The sequence below is a fragment of the Schistocerca serialis genome, chromosome 2 (genome assembly GCF_023864345.2).
Source record: "Schistocerca serialis cubense isolate TAMUIC-IGC-003099 chromosome 2, iqSchSeri2.2, whole genome shotgun sequence".
Lineage (NCBI taxonomy): Eukaryota > Metazoa > Arthropoda > Insecta > Orthoptera > Acrididae > Schistocerca > Schistocerca serialis.
This window is the reverse complement of record NC_064639.1, coordinates 327,059,049-327,085,916: the sequence shown is the minus strand read 5'-3', so window position 1 is coordinate 327,085,916 and position 26,868 is coordinate 327,059,049. Positions and strand designations below refer to the sequence as shown.

The following is a 26,868-nucleotide window of genomic DNA, read 5'->3' as shown; positions in this document are numbered from 1 at the left end:
CTGTTCGTTAAAGTTGTCGTGTTTTTCTTTCGGCTGTTTAATACTTTCACAAAATTGTTTGTTATCTTCTTCCAGTCGTTTGTTCCGCTCATCAAGTTTTTCATTAAGTTGTTTATACTGTTCATTAAGTTGTTTGAAATTTTGTAGCAAAAATGCCATAAATTGATCCCAAGTAACATTACCTACTCCATGATCTGTGCTGTTTGATTGTGTACCTGCAATTGTCGCGTTAAATGAATCCGTCGAATTTTCAGTACACTGACCATTTTCATTCGAAAAATTTGTCTGTACGTTATTTGAATTTTCTACATCGGGTGTGTTAAGCTCGGCAGCGCTCATTACAATAGAGCGTCTCGCGTCATCAATTGTCGTCAAATTAACAGACGAGACAATTGAGTTCGTTTGTTCATCATTAATATAAAAGTCATCACTAGTGGTTGTAATGCACTGATTGTCAGTGAACGCAGGATTGTCATCATTACACTGCGTGTCACAATTACTATCAGTCACGTTGTTTAAGTCGGTAATTTCATTCATAATACTTCGCGATACACTATTCACAGTCTTTCGCGGCATTTTTACAGTGGTCACAATTATTCACAAAACAATAAGCACAAATGCAAAAACAACACACAAATACAACAAAGCAACGAATTGCCGTTGACCTGTAGAAAGAAAGTCACAATATTAGTAAAAGCGTAGCGCCAAATCCTAATTATACTTAAGCAAATAAGAGCAGATATCTGACTGTTTTTCAAAAGACTCTCAACGAAATACGATCCTGGACTGGGTGTCGCCAAGTGTAACCTCCCCACAAAATTTTATAAGAATGACAATATTATTTACGAATGCTAATGGACATTGCGCTAAGTGTAACTTTCCCACAATGGAATCTACTGACAATGACAATTAAATAAAATTAGAAATCTGACTCAAATATAAGTTCTTCACAAAAAATTAAGGTCAATTCAGTGATAAGAAAATTCAATTAAACCGAAATATCGGTCTTTGGCCCTGTGTAAAACAATCAGAATTAGAGTCTTACCTCAGAATAACTGGATGTCAAATTTCTGCTCTTTTTTGTGCGCACGGCTTGGAGGAACTGCATTGCAAATAATAATATTTCTTTTTTTTTGGTGATTTTACTGAAATTTTTCTTTAAAAAAAAAGTGGAGTGAAATGGGAAGTGCAACGAAATCTTTAGTTCAATAAAAAATAAAATTTTTTTGAAAAAATGCTTTTGAAATAAAAATTATTATTGGGGCATTTGTTGGAAATTAATTACAATAAATTAAATTTTTTTCATTATCTAATGATTATATTAATTAACAGTATACCTCATTCAGCATCTTGACCAGTGTTGCCGACCGCCTACATCACATAACCGCACTGGGCTGCTACTACTGACCGACCGCTCTGCATGACGACTACTCGCGTACTGCACTGCACGACTACTACTAGAGTACTCTACCCAACTAGACAGAGCTACAGACTCGCAACGACTGACTGACAGAGTGAGAACCGCTCGCAACACTCGCGCGGTCAAGCGCATACTCTCTGGTCACAGATGCTACAATGCCTCGCCATCGCTGCTATGTTACATACGTGTTTCAAACTTCACTTTGATAGTAGCGAACCGGTGCATGCAGCGATGAGATTGTGGCTCCCCTCAACAAACATTCTGCATCAATAAACTGTTTTCTCGTTAGGAGAAATGTGTTCGTCGTCAGGGTAACTATGTTGAGAAATAAATAAGCAGACAAGAAGAATAAAAATATAGAATGTTAATAACGCTTGTTTTATTTAAGAAGCCTTAAGTATTTTCTCATATAAAGTTCGGAGGCATCACTTTTCAGCACATCCTCGTAAGATTAAAATACTAAATTTAAAAAATTCGCGTGATCCATCAAAATTTTATAACTTGTTCAAAATGCTAAATATGTCAGTCAAGAACTAAATATATATATCGTCGAGTTGAAACGATAACTTACTTATGGTGAAGGGTATATTAGTATATTACGGCATGTTCTAGGCTCATTCTACTTAAAATTTACCAAAAACAAACAGAAATTACCTTTATTTCTCGAAGATATTCTGACACTGTGATAAACAGTTCTTTCAAACATTCTTCATTCTCCTATGGATGCATATCGGTGTTTGTCTTTGGCAGCCAAGAAAATAATAATAGCAGATTACCATCTGGTAATAACATCGCCGTAGTTTACGTTTCCTGGTTTACCGCACGCACATCGAAAATGCACGAATGCTACACTAATCCCTTGCCTACATGTCGGTGCTTATATACCCGTATCGGAGCCGCACTACCATACATGGCCGTTGCAACAACGCATAGAAACGGAAGCTTTCTGATCGCCCCTTATGGAATCAGGAAAAATGCAGCTAGGAGAAAAAAAAAGATTTTCCGTGTCTCATAGAGACTGAGGTAGTATCGCACGCCTATCAAAGGGGTGGCATTGATCCTCCGCCTTTTATTAGCCTCCAGGAGAAGTCTGATTCTAGACTAGCTATCAGCGTAATGCTATCGTCCTTCCGGCACGGCAGCCTCGGCGCATGGAATGCTGACAGTGTTATCGGTCAGCACAGATAAATCAACCGGGCGCAGCCTGCGTCTGTTGCACGCTATGGCCTTAACGCTGGCTCACAGGAGCCCGCGCGCGTGGTCACTCATCTTGGTTTTAGATTTCTACAAGGGAAATGGCTACGACCTGTAGTCCCAATGGGGCAGAGTTAAGTGGGAAAGGGGGGGAGGGGGGGGGGGGGTTGCTCTAGGGGTCGTTGCTGGGGCCGCTACTGTTTCTTATTTATATAAATGATATGCGTTCTAGTTTTACAGATGATTCTAAAATATTTTTGCCTTCTGATGACACCAGCTTGGTGGCGAAGGATAATGTGTGCAATACTGGCAGAATATCAAATGATGCAGTTCAAGGCAAATGTTCATGGTCTGTACAAAATAACTTGACATTAAATAACATTAAGGCTCATTCTTTACAGTTTCTAACACATAGTTCAACAGTAACTGACATTTTGAGTACACGGAATCGGTACGTAATTTGTGAGACTGAACAGTTCAAATTCCTAGGCGTCCAGATAGATCGTTAGCTGTCGTGGAAAGCCTATGTTGAGGATCTTGTTCAAAAACTAAATGCTGCTTTTTTACCATTAGAAATGTATCTGAAATCAGTGATAGTTTTACAAGTCTAAACTGAAGACTTTCCTTCTATTCTGCCGAGTAACTCCTGGAAAAATTAAAAAAAATTAAGCTAATTCATGTTTTACGTTGTTGATTATGTTTATTTAAACTTATGGTTTGTTGTCGGCATATGATTCATAAATGTTTCATTTTGTCTATTAACAGTTCTGTTATAATTTCGTGTACTGGCTCGTTCCATGACCATGGAGACTTTCTCCTCAGTTTGGTCCTATGGAACATGACATATAAAATATTTTTTTTTTTAAATATTTGCTGAGTGACCAAAATCTAAGCTATGGAATGGCACTGGTTCTGGTGTTGTTCATCTGCTACTAATGCATATGTGGTGAATTTTATTCGTACAGCCTTTGTATAAGTGGGTTCCTATCGCCCCACGTTCAAATCGACGGCGATCTGATTCTCAGCTGACCGTGGATCGTCCCTTATGTCTCAGAGAAGGCGACGAGACGTCCATTTGTCAAACACTTGTTTTCGTTTTGTACGGCAGTTTACGTGTGTAGGAGCGTTCTCTCTGCGATACTGAAGATCCATCCTATATACTGTTGACCTCGGAAACCGGGGTTTATCTGTAATCTCCTAGCCGGCCGCTGTGGCTGAGCGGTTCTAGGCGCTACAGTCTGGAACCGCGCGACCGCTACGGTCGCAGGTTCGAATCCTGCCTCCGGCATGGATGTGTGTGATGTCCTTAGGTTAGTTAGGTTTAAGTAGTTCTAAGTTCTAGGGGATTGCTGAGCTCAGATGTTAAGTCCCATAGTGCTCAGAGCCATTTGAACCATTTTTGTAATCTCCTATATCCCATTAGCCCTACGTCTTGCGCCATTTGTCATCCCACGTGCAAAGTCAATTACCTCACGACGTGCTGTCATGTTCGGGGCACAGCTGTCTCTAACAGACCGCTCAGATATGATTCTACAGCCACGCCATACCCCTCGTCCAGCCGCAACATTTGGGCGTCTTAAAAGGCTATCTTCAAGTAGGACAACCCTTCCCGTGACTTTTGGACACTTAGTTTTAATTACCTTTTGATGTGTAAGATATTATTGTGAAAATCATAAAAACTTCCAGGGATGATGAAGAAGGACAAATGTATCAGTTTGAGATTGAAAAACGCTAGCCACGGGTGAAGGTGATAAGCGCAAACGAGCAGATTTCAAAATATCTGTTGGTTTACTATTACAACAAAAGTCGAAGTAGACACATTTTAAAGTAATAGTCGCTCAAAGTGGAGTCGCCCAGCTTCTGTGCAAGTATTACGCCGGCGCACTAAGTTGAGTCTTGCCCATTTTAGAAACACCACTGTTGCTCGAACACTGGCGCACACACCGGAAATTCTTGCCAGGAGATCTCTCCAGCCTCGACTGGTGCACCGCGCGCTAGACTTTTCACAAGAACCCAGAAGGAAACAGAGTGTGGACTGGTCAGACAATGGGTTGGCCACATAGCGCGACCACCTCTTACTGTTCACGTTTTAGGGGACGTTGGACACTCTTCGAAAGTCAGTGGATCGCTTGGAAAGATTCTCGCTGCCTGTGACATCGAACGAGCCACACTGGATGTGTGGGGTTACTAATACTGGTACGACAGAAGCTTGTGTCACAATGTCTCGCCTGTAGGGAGCCTGGGATACGCCAAATTGAATAATTTTTGTGAATAAAGCACATTATTTAAGTTGCTCTGGTAAACGCAATTATCTACAAAATCGACAGATGCAGAGTTGATTTCGGGGGTACCCCAAGGAAGCACGACAGGACCGTTACCGAGTAAAAAATATAGTCGTAAATGATCTAGTGGATATTGCCAGAAATTCCATGAGATTGTCCGCAGATGATGCGGTCGCCTCTAAGAAGATATTGACGCCGGGAGACTTTAGCGAATTCCAGGATAACCTGTGTTGGACCAATGATTAGTGCAGGGACTGCCAGATGACCCTGAACGCAAATAAACGTAACGTTTTGCGCACAGATAGGCGAAGAGATCCACTATTGTATAAATGGTGAGAAATCACCGGAAACAAAAACTACCGTAAAACAGCTACGAGGAACCATCCGGATGACGTAAAGTGGAATAACCATATAAAACTGTAGGAAAATCAGATTGCAAAATCTTAAGGAAACGTAATTCATCCTCGATTAAGATTTAAGTGAATTTGAATGTGGTGTTATAGTCGGCGTACGTGCGATGGGACCCAGCATCTCCGGGGTATCGATGAAGTGGGGATTTTTCCATACGACAATTTCAACGAGTGTACCGAGAATATTAGGAATCCGGTAAAACATCAAATCTCCGACATCGCTGTGTTCAGAAAAAGATTCTGCAAGAACGGGACCAACGACGACCGAAGAGAATCGTTCAACGTGACAGAAGTGCAACCCTTCCACAAATTGCTGCAGATTTCAATGCTGGGCCACCAACAAGTATCAGCGTGCGAACCAATCAACGAAACATCACCGATACGGCCTTTCGGAGCCGAAGGCACACTCGTGTACACTTGACGGCTGCACGACACAAAGCTTTACCCCTCGTCTTGGCCCGTCAGCACCGACATTGGACTGTTGATGACTGCAAACATGTTGCCTGGTCGGACGAGTCCCGTTTCACACTGTACGGGTATGGAGACAACCTCATGAATCCATGGCCTCTGTCCGTCAGCAGTGGAATGTTCAAGCTGGTGGAGGGTCTGCAACGGTGTGGAGCATGTGCACTTAGAGTGATATGGGACCTCTGATATGTCTACATACTACTCTGACAGGTGACACATACGTAAGTATCCTGTCTGATCAACTGCAGCCATTCATGTCCATTGTGCATTCCGATGGACTTGGACAATTCCAGCAGGACAATGTGACACCCCACAAGTCCAGAATTGCTACAGAGTGGCTCCAGGAACAATCTTCTGTGTTTAAACACTTCCGCTAGCCACCAAACTCCCCAGACATGAACATTATTGAGCATGTCTGTTATGCCTTGCAACGTGCTGTTCAGAAGAAGTCTCCACCCACTCGTACTCTTACGGATTTGTGGACAGCCCTGCAGGATCCTTGCAACACTACTTCAGACGTTAGTCGAGTCCATGCCACGTCGTGTTGCGGCACTTCTGCGTGCTGGAGGGGGCCCTTCACGATATTTAGGCAGGTTGAAACGTCCCTTTGAACAATTTATACACGACTGTCCTTAAACTGACATACAATATTTTGTTAGCGCAACGCAATCTGACTTTCAATAATCCCTACAAAAGAATGGGCCCAGACTAACAGTAAACTATATCTTTCACAAATCACTTACCTCACAAAAATCTTCGCTACTCAAGCTACTGCAATACAGCGAGCGCCACTACTGCCAGCTAAATAAAAGATTCAAACTACTGAAGGCACTAACTACTGATAGGGATAGTTAGCAAATGAAAGATATTAATAGAGAACAAACAATGTATTTACCTTGATATCATCATATATAAATATAGCAGTTCATGACAAATTTCAAAACTCCGCCATCTCTCTCCCCACATCCACCACTGCTGGCGGCTCACCTCCAACTGCGCAACGCTACGCGCTGTTCACAGCCAGCTGCCTAACACTACAATGGCGAGTATTACAACAATGCAAAGCAGCCACAGACCGCACACAGCACAGCCAGTGATTTTCATACAGAGGTGGCGTTACCAATAAAAAACCTAAACAGCCTACTTACAAGGTATCTAGAATAAAGGAGACTCCAAGCAGTGGTAGGTTTGCAATCCAGTAACTACATAGGGACTTCAGAAAGTAAGTTACACAAGTCGCCCCATAGTACGAGCACTGCGCAACAAGAGTAGGGCATTATCAGAAGAGAGTCCATGTCTCGGGTTTTCTGCAGACGCATTCTGCTGCGGAGCGGATAACGCTTGCATCACATGCTGCGAGTGGAATGGCACGGCAATTGAAAACTTACTCCAAACCTGAAGTGCTCGTGACGGTATAATTCTTGTGGACAAAACGTCTAAACTTCCAACACATTCATATTGAAGCTCTGGCGATATGTGGGCCAAATGCAGCGTCGCGTCCAGCTGTAGTGAGATGGTTTGTAAAACCGAGTTCGTGCACCATGCAGTTTCCATGTCTTTGGTAAGCTGAAAGAACTACTGGGGGGGGGGGGGGGGGGGGAGAGATTTTCCAGCGGCTCTTGATTGACTTCGTGGCCAAGAATAGCAAGTCCATCATCAAACAATCGAACGACTGGTAGAACATTTCGAGCACTGTTTACGGATACTGTGACTATGTTGCAAAATAGTCATGGAACTCTATCACAATGAAGTGTAGTGTAGCATTCGTAAAAATTACTTGGCGTGCCATAATAACGCGCAACTTACTTACTGAAGTTCTCTAGTACGTGTTAATTTCTGAAAGAAATTTCCTATGGGGTTGCATGAAATCCTTCAAGTATGAAACTCCATTAGTAACTAAAGAGGTCTGTCTGATTGACGTATGGCAAGCATACATTATCTTATCAGAAGCATCTGGGCACGTATTAGTGACATTAACGTAGGGTATGTCCACCCTTCTCCCCTGAGAAGGACTGGACTCTACTGGGGACACTTTCGTTGAGGTGCCTCAGTGCCTACGGAAGAACGGCAGCCCATTCTGGCTCAAGAGCCAAAACCAAAAAAAAGTTGTATCTTGGACGCTGGGGTCTGGAGCGAAGGCGAAGTTCTAATTCATCCCAAAAGTATTCCATTGGGTTACGCTGGGGACTTACGCACTTCAGCCCATTTCGGGAATGTTACTGGCGACAAACCATGCCTCGCAGAAGCTATTTATGACAGGGTGCATTGTCATGCTAATACAAGCAATCATCATCTTCGATTTGATCCTCTACTGTGCACAGTAATCAACGCTGTAAAGTGTACTCATATTCTTTTTTATTTAGTGTTTTCCTAAGCAAAATAAGGGTACCACAACACAATCACGAAAACACCAACACTACCTCCTCCATACTTCACTGTTGATCCTCCACGTGACGACAGGTAACGTTTCCCAGGCATTCGCTGAGCCAAAACTCACCAACACATGTGTATAAATTCCTAAGGGACCAAACTGCTTAGGTCATCGGTCCCTAGACTTACACACTACTTAAACTAAGCTATGCTAAGAACAACACACACACCCATGCCCGAGGGAGGACTCGAACTTCCGGCGGGAGGGGCCGCGCAGTCTGTGTCATGACACATCAAACCGCGCGCCCACTCCGCGCGGCGTGCCCAAACTCTTCCATCGGATTCCAGAGGGGTACAGCGTAATTCATCACTCCAAATCACTCGTTTCCAATCATCCACTGTCCAGCAGCGTCGCTCTTTACACCACCTCAAGCATCTCTTAGCATTATCTACAGAAGTATGTGGCTTATGTGGAGTTGCTTGACCACTGTACCCCATTCATTTTAACTACCAACGCATTGTCAAAGTGCTAGCTGGACTGCTGTTATCACTCTGGAACTCACGAATGATTCCTTCCGCTGATTTCATGCGATTTTTTACAATTACTCTTTGCATCGCTTGAGGGTCCCCGCCCGTCGGTACATGAGGTCTGATTGGTCTTGCTGTAGTTGTGGTTATTAGTTTCCTTTTCCAGTTCACAATCACATCAACAGTCGATCTGACGCTTTTAGAGTGACTGAAATGTCCCTAATGGACTTGTCAGTCATCTGACATCGAATGACTAGTCCACTTTCGAAATTACTGAGCTCTTCTCGCCGACCCATTCTGCTGTTATTCCTTCTCTACTGACAACGCAATACCCTCCGTCTCCTTTTATACTGGCGACTCCGTCCCTCGCGGCATCTAATGGTCAGTTCCACACTACATCGGGGTGTCCAGATACTTTTGATCATACAGTGTTCGTGACGTAATTTGGCAAACATTCATGTATGCATTGAGTCTTCTGGTCGCCAATTTTAACAATTGCTATGAGCTTAAGTTGTTGCTATAAGGACTACTTTCCTTATGTCAACAAATAACTAAATATTCATTTCCTTAAATTATCTCATCTCTTAATACTCATTTTAGGGCTTTCTACCCTCGACATGACTTTAATCTGGCTACGTCTGTAGTTTTATAATTTTTCGTTCTTACTAATTCTCGCATGAGTAGTTGCAATTGGATAAGAGGGTTCTTAAAAAAATGGAATAAAATTCTTGAAGATTGCATTTCGTGTCTGTAAAACATCCGTCGGAAAGATCGACATGAAATTAATTTTCCATACTACACGCTTTGCTTAACACACTGGAATCCGTATTTTTTTCACCCTTAGCTCAACCTATATAATGGAACAGAACGCCAATAATTAAATAAATCTGCACTTCCAGTTAATTCTAGTGTTCTATATCGCTAGGCCTAATTCTAAAGCCATCTATTCAACTACTAAAATGCGTTACTTTGTCACAACTTTCATTTTATTAAGCTAAAATTTGTTGCCGGATAATATCAATTTCTTTACAATTTTGTTTTGTTCGTGCTCCCAGAAATGTTCGTTTACAAAATTACTGAAGAGGGGCTTAATTATTTACTGTAGCCGGCCCGGGTGGCCGAGCGGTTCTAGGCGCTACAATCTGGAACCGAGCGACCGCTACGGTCGCAGGTTGGAATCCTGCCTCGGGCATGGATGTGTGTGATGGCCTTCCGTTAGTTAGGTTTAAGTAGTTCTAAGTTCTAGGAGACTGATGACCTTAGAAGTTAAGTCCCATAGTGCTCAGAGCCATTTGAACCATTTACTGTATCTCTTCGTCTGTTTCTCAGGCCCGAATGTGTCGTTAAGATTTCACAACTACTTACGCACTGCTTAATCTAACTTAAACTAGCTTACGCTAAGGAGAACATAAACATCCACGCCCGAGGGAGGACTCGAACCTTCGACGGGGGCAGCCGCGCGAACCGTGGCAAGCCGCCTAATACCGCGCGGCTACACTACGCGGCCTCATAGTAACACCCATAGTATTATTCAGTGGGTTGAAAGCAATGAGATGAACTACTTGCAGACTCAGATGTGTGAACAGAAAACGATATCGATTCGCATATGTTCCAACGAAGTATCGAAACCGAACAAAGTACTAATATTGCTCGCACAATATTCAGTCCAAAAGTATTTCACGTGATTAAATTTGAAAACAACGTAAAGAGTAAAGACGTAAATGCCGTGCAAGCAAGCAACTGTCTTACCACAATCCTCGACAATGTTGCTTCAGTGTGCCCATTTCAATATAACAAGACAAGAGTATACAGGTTGAATAAAAAAAATGCCGAAGTTGGGTGTCGGCGTGCGATTCCTCACCCAGATTCAAGACAAAAGTTTATGTAGCAAAATCAGATCGGGTGCATTTTGAAATCACATGTATGGAAACAAGAAGTTGGCAACACTGTCTCGTTGTGCAGCGGATAGGAATGTACAGAGGAACGTGTATCACCTTGCACTATCGTACCAACCGTCGTAGCTCACTGTGCAGACTGCTGGTACATTAAACCCACATCCAACATGGGTCTATGGTTCGAATACACAGTTCGGCTTACGCGGCCATGAGGCGAGGACCTCCGCTGCGCCGCGCCTGTTGTGGAGCTCGAGCGCGCGTTTGTTTATTTCTCGCCGCGGTTGCGTGCATTGAGTCCCTCTTTACGAGAGAACCATGGCAGACTCTCAACGCCGGACAGCGATCAAAATCGCATTCCAAGCAGAATATTCACGACCAAGATCTTACGAAATCGGGGACTTATTACAGGATGATCGTCACCTTGATCCGTTGGATGTACTGGCCTTCACTTTGCCATCACTTGGAACGTTGTATATGTCAAGACGCGCACTGAAGAACTGTGAACCGAAATTGTGAGCCGCCACGCGCCGTACCTCAGGTTTAAGCACCACGACGGACACGTAGGTGATGTAATGATTGACCATGCGGGTTTTCGAACTCCCGTTCGAGGTCCTGCCGGACGTCTTCATGTCGGCATTTAAGCCGCATGGCAATGTACTCAGTCACCTGGCTGAAAAATGAAAACGTTTGAGACGTACTCTCTACTCAACAGCATCTGTCAAGTGAAAATTGAACTGGTCAAGCATGTGGTTATAGGAGAACGAAGGGCCATCGTTATATATGACAGACAGCCCCGTAGCTGCGCCGGTTGCGGTCAGGAAGGGCATGTCCGCCAAAACTATCTCCAGCACCGGCTTGTACAGACACCGTTCAGCTACGCCGCCTCCACTGCGCCATCCACAGTTCTTCCTGTCACCTATGCCGCGGTCACAGCACCAACTGCTGACCTACCGCATGACCCATGCGACCCGTCGCAGGTGATGACTACCGTCGTGGAGACTAATCCGACACTTTTCACGTCACTACAACCAGAGGCACTGTCGGGAGGAGACACTCGCCTGCCCATTACCGCTGACCGTGACACGAAGATGAGTCTGACGCCTGGCATTGTACCGACGTCCGCCTTCCTTCCATCGGGCAAGAAGGTGATGGACAACCGCTCCCATTCCAATAAAGAACAGCATGTACGTAAACAAAAGGCCCCATGGAAGCGCCTTCGGATGATTATCTTCAAAGAATGGGGCCACAAGATGACGATAACATGTCCGATGACACAAAGTCCTCTGACACGCAGGTGGTGGACAATAATGTTCCTCTTCCTCACCCCACGACTGCTTCACGTAGTAGTGACGCGGCGGTGCCGAATCCTCCATTAAGCGACCTGGGTGACGCCCCTCCTGCAGTGCATACTCCACCTGCGTGCACAGCGGCCGTCTCGTCGCATGACACCGTGCCTGTACCGACGAGCTCCTGGGCTGATGACGTCGAGGATGACGCTGTGCTACTGCCTAGTGCTGCGGAAGTGCATATCCCGATGAGGGTTGTCGGGACAGCTGCGACACAGTTATTGACAATGCGGCGGGCCGCACATGACGGCCGCCACAGGAGCGGACGCCCAACAATACCGACTTGCGTCTCTCAACATCAATAACATTCGTGCCCACCATAAACTGACGATGTTACAAGATATGCCGAATGTTGCAGATACAGACATTGACCTCCTTCAGGAGCTCTATGTCGAGGGTTTCGTCGGCTCTTTCGGATACACTGCTCACGTCTCACATGCATCTGGCACTAGTAGTGGCGTGGTAATCCCTCTCCATGATGGCCTAGTTGCCGAAGACGTCGCTTTCCTCCCTGACGCAAGAGGCATGGCTCTCACTCTGCGTGACGTCAGAATCAATATCTATGCGCCCTTTGGATCGGGACGAAGCCGTGAACGGTCCGTTTTCTTCGCAGATGCGGTCGCGTCCCTCTTTACGGGACGCCAGGATGCCCTAATCTTCGGTAGGAGTTTTAACTCCACCCAGGCGCCGAAGGACCAACTGCCACACTACCTCCATCTCCGGCGCTCTCCACCATCCTAACTAATCTTCGCTCATGGACACATGGGAATATGTACATGGGGAGAGGGTGGGTTCACACAACATACCAGCCATTCCTCCAGCAGTATTGACCGTGTCTCACGCACCATTATTCAGCGCACACGGGCCGCATAAATATGACCTGTTGCTTTTCACGACCATGCGGGCTATATATGCACAGTAACCTTCCGCCGCCAGATAGTACGGGCGAGGCCCCTGGAAACTGAACGTGACACACCTACATTCGCCTGAATACCGACAGTTCGTTGGGGCAACGTGGACGTCATGCTCCCCTCGGCGAGGAGCTTACTTGGCCGTACTCTCATTGTGGCTGCTATGGATGCTTAGGAAGGCGATGATTGGTCAAGGCAGGGAGATCGCTGCCTGGAAGCAGCATTCACTAGATTTTTCTACCGCATTCTGCGTGACTGTTCGCAATGCCTCATTCACCTGCCTGTCAGCAAGCAATGACCGGAGCAAAAGCGGGGACCACAAGCCCTCACGAGGCAGCACCTCGAAGGGACGATTGTTCGTGCTCGCATCATGCATGAATGGACCACGAAGGGCCATCGACGAATCACATCATCACGGAACGCAGGCGTTGTCGACGAGCGCTGATTCATGCTGTAACTTTAGCCTACAGTCGGTGTGTCACAACACTACATCCAATTGGGAATGTTCTCCACGCTCGCTATAGTCAACTGTTCGCGGATCGCCATCATCCCCCTGACGCGACGGAGGAAATCTCTCGCATTACATATGGCACACTATGCGGGACTGGGGAGGAGGTCACTGCAGCTATACTGGCCAGCGCGCCTCACAAGTCGCCGGTACCCGACGGCCTCCCGTTAGAGTTTTATGGGACGTATCGCCAATTACTGACGTCAACCTGGACGGACATACACTCCTGGAAATGGAAAAAAGAACACATTGACACCGGTGTGTCAGACCCACCATACTTGCTCCGGACACTGCGAGAGGGCTGTACAAGCAATGATCACACGCACGGCACAGCAGACACACCAGGAACCGCGGTGTTGGCCGTCGAATGGCGCTAGCTGCGCAGCATTTGTGCACCGCCGCCGTCAGTGTCAGCCAGTTTGCCGTGGCATACGGAGCTCCATCGCAGTCTTTAACACTGGTAGCATGCCGCGACAGCGTGGACGTGAACCGTATGTGCAGTTGACGGACTTTGAGCGAGGGCGTATAGTGGGCATGCGGGAGGCCGGGTGGACGTACCGCCGAATTGCTCAACACGTGGGGCGTGAGGTCTCCACAGTACATCGATGTTGTCGCCAGTGGTCGGCGGAAGGTGCACGTGCCCGTCGACCTGGGACCGGACCGCAGCGACGCACGGATGCACGCCAAGACCGTAGGATCCTACGCAGTGCCGTAGGGGACCGCACCGCCACTTCCCAGCAAATTAGGGACACTGTTGCTCCTGGGGCATCGGCGAGGACCATTCGCAACCGTCTCCATGAAGCTGAGCTACGGTCCCGCACACCGTTAGGCCGTCTTCCGCTCACGCCCCAACATCGTGCAGCCCGCCTCCAGTGGTGTCGCGACAGGCGTGAATGGAGGGACGAATGGAGACGTGTCGTCTTCAGCGATGAGAGTCGCTTCTGCCTTGGTGCCAATGATGGTCGTATGCGTGTTTGGCGCCGTGCAGGTGAGCGCCACAATCAGGACTGCATACGACCGAGGCACACAGGGCCAACACCCGGCATCATGGTGTGGGGAGCGATCTCCTACACTGGCCGTACACCACTGGTGATCGTCGAGGGGACACTGAATAGTGCACGGTACATCCAAACCGTCATCGAACCCATCGTTCCACCATTCCTAGACCGGCAAGGGAACTTGCTGTTCCAACAGGACAATGCACGTCCGCATGTATCCCGTGCCACCCAACGTGCTCTAGAAGGTGTAAGTCAACTACCCTGGCCAGCAAGATCTCCGGATCTGTCCCCCATTGAGCATGTTTGGGACTGGATGAAGCGTCGTCTCACGCGGTCTGCACGTCCAGCACGAACGCTGGTCCAACTGAGGCACCAGGTGGAAATGGCATGGCAAGCCGTTCCACAGGACTACATTCAGCATCTCTACGATCGTCTCCATGGGAGATTAGCAGCCTGCATTGCTGCGAAAGGTGGATATACACTGTACTAGTCCCGACATTGTGCATGCTCTGTTGCCTGTGTCTATGTGCCTGTGGTTCTGTCAGTGTGATCATGTGATGTATCTGACCCCAGGAATGTGTCAATAAAGTTTCCCCTTCCTGGGACAATGAATTCACGGTGTTCTTATTTCAATTTCCAGGAGTGTATGCCGTGACTTGATGTCCCCTTAAGTACAGCTTCCTAGTGCCTTCCTCGAACGATTGCTCGTTCCTATTCATAAACCAAACGATGGAACCTCTGTCAGTGACTACCGCCTCCAGTCGCTCTTGAACTGTGATATAAAGATCTTTACCCAGCTTTTGGCAGCACGTCTCAGGAGGATGGCCCAATATGTTATTTCCCACGATTAGGCCTCTTCAGGAGGCTACTACAACACCCGGACTGCATTTTATCGATACCATGAAACGATAGCGCTTGCGCGGACGCTGCGCGTCACAAGGGCCCTGGCCTCCCTTGATTGCAGTCACGTCTTCAACAGAGTTGATAACGCCTATCTGACAGCGGTGATGTGGAATATGGGATTCCCAGACAGCTTTGTGGAGTTCATAGTACGTCTACTCCGGGGAGCGATTCTAGGATCCTGCACAATGGTCGTCTTACGCCGCCCATCCTGGTACAACGATCGGTGTGGCAAGGATGCCCTCTTTCTGCGACCCTGTACGCTCTCGGCATTCGGGAGGACGACAGTTTAGTCCCGAGTCCGGCCATCCTGATTTAGGTTTTCCGTGATTTCCCTAAATCGCCCCAGACAAATGCCCGAATGGTTCCTTTGAAAGGGCACGGCCGACTTCCTTCCCCGTCCTTCCATAATCCGATGAGACCAATGACCTCGCTGTCTGGTCTCCTTCCCCAAACAACCCAACCCAACGCTCTCGGCATGGAATCGTTACTTTGCGGCCTCCGCCAACTCCTCACTGTGTTGACTTTGGCGGACACACATTTTGTTGCACGGGTTACGCGGCCGATCTGGTCCTCCTCCTGCGCCACGTCAACGATGTTCAGGCAGCGCTGGACTGGCTGGAATCCTACGGCCCTGCTTCGGGCAGCGTCCTTAATGTTCGCAAATGTCGCGCGTTGCCTATATGCCGTGGGCCGCCCGGTGAATGCGTCGCTCCCCTACGGATCAACGACGTGGTGCGATGTCTGGGCATTTATTTTACAACCGACTTGCGGCGATCAGTGGCCCTTGACAGTAGACGCTTATTACGCCGAATCCGAGCGGAGCTCTGTGACCATCGACTCCGACCCTTGGACATGCTGCAACGGACCCGTTTTGCTAATGTTTATGTCGTGTCGCGAATGGCGCACTTGGCTCAGACATTCCCCATCGCGCCTTCAATGGCCAGAAGGATGTTGGCTGCATTGGGTTCCTTTATGTGTCAAGGCCTGTCATTTAAAGTCAGCTATGAGTCCCTCACCCTCCCGCAGGACAAAGGAGGACTCAATCTGTATCAGGTGCACCATTGAGCAACAGCCCTCTTCGTAAGCACGCATTTCAAGATCTGGCGACTCACTTCGACATGCCTCACCAGTCTGCTGATGAGCTCACTTATTGCCCCACTGCCGCTGATAGTCGTCTCAGCGCCCTTTTTCTACTTGAGCTATTTCTTCCTTGGATACAGCTACATCAGGTCTGTGCTTCACCCTCCACGTCTACCGACTGCCAATATACTCTATGCCTCGCTGGAATCGCGGCTTCCGCCGAATGTGATTGAAGAAAAAAAATCCCCTCGTCTGATGGAATGCCGTGTGGCGGACAGTGCACTCCCATACTGTCGCTTCGGACGTCTAATCCAAATGTTATGTGACGGTTAATGGGAGCAGGTCTGCCAGTCGCGTCTCCACCGGATCCACCTGGCGCCATCACCATTACGTACCATGTGTGGCGTGCAGGATGACGATGGCCATCGACTCGTGTGCTGCGACTCAAGTAATGTTTGGCTTTTGGTCCTCCAGATGCTGGCTTTCATCACACGCACGACTCCTGGCAGCATCACCCCGCAAATGATTCTTTTCCCGGACATGGACTATTTTCCACGTGCAAATGACCTGCTCTGTGACTTGGATTAGCGGAAACGCAGTCCACTACCTGTTTGTTGATGGTCACAAATCAGCCCTTGATTTATGGCAATACCTTAACGACCGACATTATGCAGTAGTCAAGAACCCAAAGTACCATCAATATTTCTCGAACTTTCTCCGGAGCGTTTTCCTCAACCCCCGCAGCTGAATCATCCATGCGAAGAGCAACTGACGTATGACCCTTTCTCCATTTTACAGATCAGATACGATCCCCTCAACGGTTATTCATGCACACTTACGAGAAGACGTGCGTCGATGATCTACTGATGTGTCTCCACCACGCGGGATTTTCTTTCCCGTTGATGTCGAAGGCGATTGCCAATCTTTGCGAGGACGTACTTGTGCGACGGGAATGGACTGATTTATGATAAAATGGATAAAGATAAAAGAATTAAATAACAAAAATAATAAATAAAAGAAAATACAAAAAAACCTTCCATGTATCAAACAATGTTTTTTTTTAAAAAAAAAAAGAAGTTATGAAGGTCTTTCGTGATAGGGGCCATCACCTGAAGTGGTGGAGCTTTTCTTTTGGGGCTTTTTCTTAAATATTTAGTGAAAAAGTGGTGGTGGCACTCGCTTTCATTTTATTGTAGTTTTACATAATTTCAGGAATGCAAGGACAAAAAAATAAGAAATACAATCCCGTTAGTACTTAAAAAGTTCCCGGTAATTTAAAAAAAAAACCTCGTCTGCTTTTATTTTTTTATTTTTTAGATTTCTGTTCCCTAGTTCTCGTCGTTTATAAGCAGGACGTCATTTTGTCACGTGACAATAGCCTATTACACGATAGTGGGATGCATTAAATTGCATGCATGTGTCTACTAACAGCGCACAGCGCAAACGTAACTGGCCCCGTCAAGCTCATGTAAGGTGGCCTCCCGATTGACTACACAAGCTATGAATACATCGATATGGTTTTGGTGCTTCCGATAATGAAGCTGCTGCTCGTGCGTATGCTGCACGGTACCCACAAAGGTGTCATCCCGATAAGAATGTTTTTCGACGCTTGGAGCAACGCATTCGGGAAAACGGGAATCTTCATCCACAAATAATGCACAGAGGTCGTCCAAGGACATACTCCACAAAGAGAAGACGCGAGTCTTGAAGCCGTTCATAATCGCCACGGGGAAGTACCAGTGATATGGCAAGGCAGTTGCAGATATCTCAAAGACTGGTTGCTGACGTGTTGGCACAATGAAGAACTGCTTCTATATCATTACACATTGACTCAACACCAGCGACCGGAAGACCACATTCGACGAGTACAGTTTTGTGAATGGCTTTCGCATCAGGTGGAAGATAACGAACGTTTTGTAACTAACTTAATATGGACTGAAGAATGTAGCTCCACTCGTGAAGTTATTTTCAACCTCCACAACAACCATTACTGGTCGAAACATAACCCACATGTCACCAGTGAACGTGGCTTTCAGATACGCTTTGGCATAAACCTGTGGGCTGGAATCGTGGGGGGAGTGCTTCTGGGACCTTACCTATTGCTGGGCAAGTTGAATGCTCCCGGTATTGTACGTTTCTTTGTAATACTTTGCCTGACGCATTAGAAATTGTTCCACTTGGTGCGGCAGCTATGGTTTCAGCATGATGGTACACGGCCACACTTTAGAATAAATGTATGTAATTATTTTTTTAAAAAATTTCAAATGTGTGTCAGTTCTTAAGGGACCAAACTGCAGAGGTCATCGGTCCCTAGGCTTACACACTTCTTCAACTAACTTATGCTAAGAACAACACACATACTCATGCCCGAGGGAGGACTCGAACCTCCGGCAGTCAATGACATGGCGCCTCTAACCGCGCGGCAATTATTTAAAAGACGCGTTTGGAGGGAAATGGTTGGTCGTTCCCCGGAGCTTAATCCGCTAGATTATTATTTGTGGGAACTCTTAAAGAAACAAGTTTATAGTACACCCATGGATGTTCACGACCTAATAGATCTCGTGCACGCCGTTTCGGCAATGGTTGACGCAGCGAGTGGCGAACTGACTGCAAACGCAAGATGGTCGCTTTGAGCACCTTCTCCAAACTGAACGTTTCTCGCATTTGTACATGCCAGCGCTGTGAAGATAAACCTGACCGTCGTGTGTACAGAATGGAATTACTGTTAGCCGGCCGAAGTGGCCGAGCGGTTCTAGGCGCTACAGTCTGGAACCGCGCGACCGCTACGGTCGCAGGTTCGAATCCAGCCTCGGGCATGGATGTGTGTGATGTCCTTAGGTTAGTTAGGTTTAAGTAGTTCTAAGTTGTAGAGGACTGATGACCTTAGAAGTTAAGTCCCATAGTGCTCAGAGCCATTTGATTTGAATTATTGTGCGTAGCATAATGTGCAATCTAGTGTAGCCTACCTATTGTGTTTTTTGTACCTCATTGGGTACAGGCAATGTTACTGTATCCACTATTATTTTCTATTGACTTTATTTGTGTCAAGGACGAAACAAAATGGTCGTTTGCATGTGAAAGAAGCTCATGTTATACAGGGTGGTCCATTGATAGTGACCGGGCCAAATATCTCACGAAATAAGCATCAAACGAAAAAACTACAAAGAACGAAACTCGCCTAGCTTGAAGGGGGAAACCAGATGGCGCTATGGTTGGCCCGCTAGATGGTGCTGCCATAGGTCAAACGGATATCAACTGCATTTTTTTGAATAGGAACCTCCATTTTTATTACATATTCATGTAGTACGTAAAGAAATATGAATGATTTAGTTGGACCACTCTTTTCGCCGGATTGTTACGTTATTTAAGGAAACAGGAAGTGTTCAGCCACATGTGAAACGTCAACCACGACCTGCAACAAATGAGGATGCCTAAGTAGGTGTTTTAGCTGCTGTCACGGCTAATCCGCACATCAGTAGCAGACAAACTGCGAGACAATCGGGAATCTCAAAAACGTCGGTGTTGAGAATGCTACATCAGCATCGATTGCACCCGTACCATATTTCTATGCACCAGGAATTGCATGGCGACGACTTTGAACGTCGTGTACAATTCTACCACTGGGCACAAGAGAAATTACGGGACGATGATAGATTTTTTGCACGCCTTCTATTTAGCGACGAAGCGTCATTCACCAACAGCGGTAACGTAAACCGGCATAATATGCACTACTGGGCAATGGAAAATCCACGATGGCTGCTACAAGTGGAACATCAGCGACCCTGGCGGGTTAATGTATGGTGCGGCATTATGGGAGGAAGGATAATTGGCCCCCATTTTATAGATGTCAATTGAAATGATACAATGTATGCTGATTTCCTACGCAATGTTCTACCGATGTTACTACTAGATGTTTCACTGCATGACAGAACGGCGATGTACTTCTAACATGATGCATGTCCGGCACATAGCTCGTGTGCGGTTGAAGCGGTATCGAACAGCATATTGCATGACAGGTGGATCGGTCGTCGAAGCACTATACCATGGCCCGCACGTTCACCGGATCTGACGTCCCCGGATTTCTTTCTGAGGGGAAAGTTGATATTTGCTATCGTGATCCACCGACAACGCCTGACAACATGCGTCAGCGCATTGTCAATGCATGTGCGAACATTACGGAAGGCGAACTACATGACGTTGAGAGGAATGTTGTTACACGTATTGCCAAATGCGTTGAATTTGACGGACATCATTTTGAGCGTTTATTGCACTAATGTGGTATTTACAGGTAATCACGCTGTAACAGCATGCGTTCTCAGAAATGATAAGTTCACAAAGGTACATGATCACATTGGAACAACCAAAATAAAATGATCAAACGTACCTACGTTCTGTATTTTAATTTAAAAACCCACCTGTTACCAACTGTTCGTCTAAAATTGTGAGCCATAAGTTTGTGACTATTATATCGCCATCTATCACAAAGCGAAAAAAGTGGTACAACTAAAACATTCATGTTTCTTTACGTACTACAAGAATATGTAATAATAAATGGGGGTTCCTATTTAAGAAAACGCAGTTGATATCCGTTTGACCTATGGCAGCACCATCTAGCGGGCCAACAATATCGCCTTCTGGTTTCCCCCTTCAAGCTAGACAAGTTTCGTTCTTTGTAGTTTTTTCGTTTGACGCTTATTTCGTGACATATTTGGCACGGTCACGATGAATGGACCACCGTGTTTATTAATGTTTAAATAAAGGTAACAATAACAGTAAGAAATAGACAAGGTACCGCATTGTGGTGGTGTAATTTGGATGCAGTTTGATGCTTTAACTGGAAAAAAATTTCTGCGTGAGAGCGACTCAAACATCGCCAAAGCTGCATCTCCGTTCCCCACGGCGTTGAGTCGTCTCACTGGGCTAACGGTACAGCTCCGGCAGAGTGCTGCGTTCATGCTGCCTGTTCATGGCCATACTGCACGCAGTTACAGCGCAGAAAGAGCTTCGTTTTTTAAATCGGATTTCTATTAAGGCTACTGCCGGGACTAGGTTTTTCTAGATACACTTTTGTCTTGAACTGGGATGAGGAATCGCATGCCGACCACCAAGTGCGATATTTGTTCTTCACCCTGTATACTAAATGGTTGGGCAGATCCAACCAGCAGTAAAGTAGAGCATGTTCATGGCAGGAGGAGGAAAACTTTCCCCTACAAGTCAAAAGGATCGTTGCTAACCGGTCTTCCTGTCAAACAGAACTATTGGCTGGTTTTCTCAAAGTTTAAATAGCATGCTAAAACATGTTTTGCAGTGCTTAACGAAAGATGGATCTACTCCAACAGATGGAAGACTGGCTATATGTTCTTTGACACATACAAGTGCTTATCCATAGTATGATAGATGTCTGTAGCAGACAGCTTTGACTTTTATCGCACAGCGGCAGAGGTCCCATTTGATGTTCTTCTTGTCATACAGGACTCGTTCGCCGCACGGTCGGAGCAGCAGGCAGCGCTGGCCTGCCATCTGGTGGGCAACATAAAGCAGCTGCAGGTGCAGGACCCTGGCCTCGAGGACCCTTTGGCGTTCGTCAGGAACCTGTCCACGCAAGTCCTGCAACTGGTCAGTGTCTCTCTTCCCACTTACTCTCTTAGATTACAACCAAAAACCGTTGAAGCCTTGAAAGATGGCGAATATATGAACCTGCGATGGAGGTAAAAATAGAGGGGCGGTGGCATTACCTCATAAACTTGAAGCTGATGTCCGCCACCTTAATTGGCCAAAACATCAGGTTCACCGCATTCATACCCCCATAGTACACCGCGGTGGCACTTCCCAGTGACGTCACTCTGACAGTGTTGTATTTCTAGAGCAAATACACATTTAAGAACAGAAAAACGTTCGAAATTGCCTTCCCGATGTTATTCATATAATCTGAATAATTTTTGGTATTTAAAACAATTATCACTCGCACACGACAGAAATAGTGAACAAGAAGCACTCGTAAACAGTAGTCTGTTTATGTTTTGGACTACTTAAAACGTCGCCCACTCTGGCTTCAAAACAATGAACAGCAGAAGTCTGTAATGCCACCTCCGTTCTTTATTTACCTCTGTGGAACCTACCGATACTGATCGCAAGCTCTGATGCGTGACACAATGATGTGGCGCGTGACGTCGCATGTGTGCAGTCAGAAAGAGAGCAAAACACTAACAACATTTGTTTTCACGTTTATATTATTTTTTGCAATGTAGGTTGTGATGACAGACTGATATGTAGCGTAGATCTAGGTTAGGTTGGTTGAAAGAGTAAGATTGGTTGTTAATTGACGAAGCCAACAAATGTGAATGCGAATTTTTGTCATACTGACATACTGAAAGCCGGCCGGTGTGGCCGAGCGGTTCAAGGCGCTTCAGTCTGGAACCACACGACCGCTACGGTCGCAGGTTCGAATCCTGCCTCGGGCATGGATGTGTGTGATGTCCTTAGGTTAGTTAGGTTTAAGTAGTTCTAAGTTCTAGGGGACTGATGACCTCAGATGTTAAGTCCCATAGTGCTCAGAGCCATTTGAACCATTTTTTGACATACTGAACTGAGCTCTGGTTTAGGTTGAAAGTTGACGATCTGGTTGTGCCCTGACGAAGCGATACCGAAGGTTTCAAGGTTTGTACAAGAGCTGAGGGCTATCGATGACATGAAATGATAACGTTTTGCATTATCTTCTCCGTTAATTTAGGAGAGATTTACGTGTCCGTCCACAACTTATAATGCATTTTTCTGCAAATAGTAGTTCCACAGGTACATTTTACTATTTTTGTTTAGTTTATTTGTATTTCTTTCTTTGAGAGTAGTTTCGGGGTTGCAGCCGCATCTCAAACCCTCATTCTCGTAATCAGCCAAGCAGTCAGACTGCCACTTGGCATCATCACTGGCCACAGACACATCTTTGAGGCTTGAATCACCTAAAACATTAATTACGTACAGGGCAATTACATAATGACGATACAAACTGTTACAGGGGAAGGAGAACTGTAAAGGTATCAATGACGATTCACGTGGCTCAGCAACAATAAAATTAAGTAGGAGCAAGATCAGGTGAACGAGCTAGCTACGAAACAGTATGTTCTCATCTTATTCCCCTTTTAGTGGAAGTCAGATGTGCAAACAGAGCAGGAGCTACGAAACGATGGATAAGTGCAGGATTAAGTGGGATTTTTTCCGACACCGTAGCTAGTGTGCGTCTCAGAAAAATAGTGTACAGTGGTGCAATTAAGCGGGCTGCAAGCAGATACGGACCTGCTAACCAACATTTTAAACTACGTACATAATAAATCAGTGTGTAACTTAGTGTGAACAACGCATCAGACTATCGGATTTCGCTGGCAAACTTGTACCACACAAGTTTGGCTTTGTAATTTTTTTACTCTTCGTTTCCGAAGTATAGTTCCTCATCTCACAACCAGATTGACACATTTGCCATTTTCCATCATTTAATTGCTTGTTTCATTATCAGTGAACGACCTGAATAGTGATTTCCGATCTTGGAGACTGTTCGTGAGTTCTCAGCGTAACATTATTATTTCTTTTTTTATTTATTCGTGACGTCACGGCAAAGTGGCTCAAATGAATAATAGTTTGTGGTTAATTCTGATACACGTTGTAGTTACCATACAGATAAAAACATCCAGCGGATCAGCTGTCAGTTTATTTGTAGTTCTTCGAAAATACGGAAGTACGAGTATGACGACAATTTTCAGAAAGTGAACAATTTTTAAAACCTCATTTAAAACTTTATTAAGCTCCCCATAGCATTTCTCAAAAAGAATATGTTGCAAACGAGCAAACGAATCTACTACCACTTAATTAAACAACTTATGTGGCACCTCACTGCGTTAATTTATAGCAGCAAGTTAATAACTGCAGAAATGAAACTTCAAATTGTGGCTACGGTAACCGGACAATGCATGACAACATACCTGGAAAAGCACATCTGTAAAAGGACAGCTTTCATAGCGCAATGAAAGCTTTTTGTATTCTTTTGAAACCTTCAGCCTCAGAATAGAGAAATAAATTTCACTCTAAGTCATAATGTACATACATTATCTGATCAGGAAAATCAAGACACCCTATGTAACATGGAATGACCACTGGATGTCATGACAGGCGGACCGGGAACTGTAAAAGGAGTCGGGGAGAATTTCGTTGTCAGTAGAGAAAAAGTAACAGCGGAATGGCTCTGTCCACTTCGAAAGTGGACTAGACATTGGATGGCAAGTGACTAAGAGTTCCATCACAGACGTTTCAGACCTTCTAAAGCTGCCCAAGTTGATCGTTAGCGATGTGATTGTGACTTGGAATCGAGAAGGGACAACCCCAGCTAAACTAAGAAAAGGCAGATCTCAGATTTCATGAAGCCTGGCGACGGACACCTTCGAGCATTGTGGAGGGTGACTGTAATAAGTCGCATGAAATCAGCGGAAGGGATCACTCGAGAGTTCCAAAGTGATACCAGCGGTCCAGTGAGCACAACGACGGTGCGTAGCGACTAAGTGACGCTTGTGGTGGCCTAAAGAGCTATGCTGTAGGATTGTGGATGACTGGAAAAGAGTAATCTGGAGTGATAATCACGTTATACCCTGTCGCAGTTCCAAACACCTGCCATCGCGTGAAGTGCCAACAGTGAAGTGCAGTGGAAGTAATGTTACGGTATAGGGATATTTTCGTGGTTAGAATGCTGTTCCTTTATTGCTCTTAAGAAAGCGCTAAATGCGAAAGGATATGCACGCATGTTATAGCATTGTGTACTGCGTTCGGAGGGGGCCAGCCATAAATTACGTTACAGGTTAAGGAGGAGGGAGGGGGTCAACAAAGTGTGGCATCGTGTGAAAGAGGGGGGGGGGGGGGGGGGAAGGGGGACGAGGGACGAGTCATAAGCTTCACGACCTTACATGTATGAAGTACTGTTTCGTTCTGTATTACAACTCTAAACTTCAACTCTAACGAAAAGCTTTGGAACATTACCAGTTCTATAATCATTCTTTACTAAGGTGAAATTTGTTTTTACAACTTTATCACACGTGGCGGCCACGCGATGTGATTGTTGTTCACGCTCGCTGTACCTACGGTGTCGCGCGTCGACCACATTGACATAAGTCGCAAGGCCAGTACCACCTTTGAGACTTTAACAGAAGCACCACCGCTCTGATTTCGACCTTGTTGAATTGTTCATACCATGTAGTCGAATATTACGGTATACTGATAATTTTTACTTATGGACCGTCTGACAGCAACTGAATAAAACACAATTTTAGTGCCATATGCGTTTCGCCTTTATTTTCTGCAAGGCATCATCAGTGGCAGATTGCGTAGACAGTTTCTTACATATTACGCTCCTGTTGCATTTTTGGTGTTGTTCTTCTTCCCATGAGCGCCAATTTGCTGTTTTTTCCACATTCCACAGCACTATGCACTGAACGCTTGTTTTAATGCAATGTTTTGGTTTCTGTTGCCGACTGACAAATTTAAAAAGAATAAAAAATTGATTGAGGTATTCTTTACCGCAAACTATATGAAGTCTACCGTGCAGCTTATGCTGATAAAAATAAACAAAATATACAAGACAAAGTTAACGCCTTACGGCGACGTTTGAAAAACAGTGAGAATTCGCAAATAACAAAATTCAAATAAAACTGATGGAAAAGAGAGCGAGAATTACAGATTTTTTTCAAATATTTCTTCGTCGTCAAAACCACAGAAACAAGTAGAGCCCATGGGCGTAAAAGTACGTCTGAGTTTTATATTATTTTAACGTTCTCCACCGCTAAAAATTGAAAAACAGAACAACCCAGTCAGTTACGCTCAGTTGTTATTCACTACTTATTATAAAGCAAAATCGGGAACCGTATCTTTCTTTCTGTCTGTTGGAGGTAATCTCGGAAGGTCGATGTCAATTCAGTTCTCATTACAGTGTAGCTGGGTTCTTCAGGACGATTTAGAATATATACTGTGTGAAATGCGCATATTCAACATTTTACATGCTTAGCTTTTAATTGCAGGAAACCAAACATGACATACCAGAAGACACTGAAGATATTAGTATGCAGCCAAGTGGAAGACTGTTACCTCAAACAGTACCTAAATCAATGCCAAGTCAGAACACTTCCAGGAATAAAGTTGTAGAACTAGAATCTGTGTTCATTAGCTTTCTGTTAGCACGCGATGCTTGGCGACAGATGAAGCAATAAAAAGAATAACAGCACAAACGAAAAACATTCAACAAGAAAGAAACATACTGAAGAGAAAGATCAGTGCAGCCCAACAAGAGAAAAAAGTCGTGATTCCGAAAAACAAAACATAAAATAGTAATTTCGACTTAAAAGCGTCTCTTAAAATTCGAAATATTGGTGGTCAGCCTGGAGTAAAAGAAAGTCAATCGGGTTTACTTGAAGTCACAAAGGAGACTGCAGTTTTTGGTGGTGCAGCTGACGATCGACGTCGCACTGAAATTATAAGTTGCTGCAAAACATTGTAAACAAGGCTATACTATCAGTCGATCACGGTT

The 26,868-nt window shown here is 45.4% G+C and overlaps 1 protein-coding gene across 1 annotated transcript in view; it reads left to right on the top strand.

Moving 5' to 3' along the window:
• LOC126455952 (uncharacterized) overlaps positions 1-26,868 on the top strand; it is a 312,305-nt gene that overhangs the window by 224,951 nt on the left and 60,486 nt on the right. Inside the window, exon 12 of the mRNA XM_050091709.1 lies at positions 21,786-21,929. Within this exon, the coding sequence (XP_049947666.1) occupies positions 21,786-21,929 (144 nt within the window). The remainder of the gene's footprint in view (positions 1-21,785; positions 21,930-26,868) is intronic.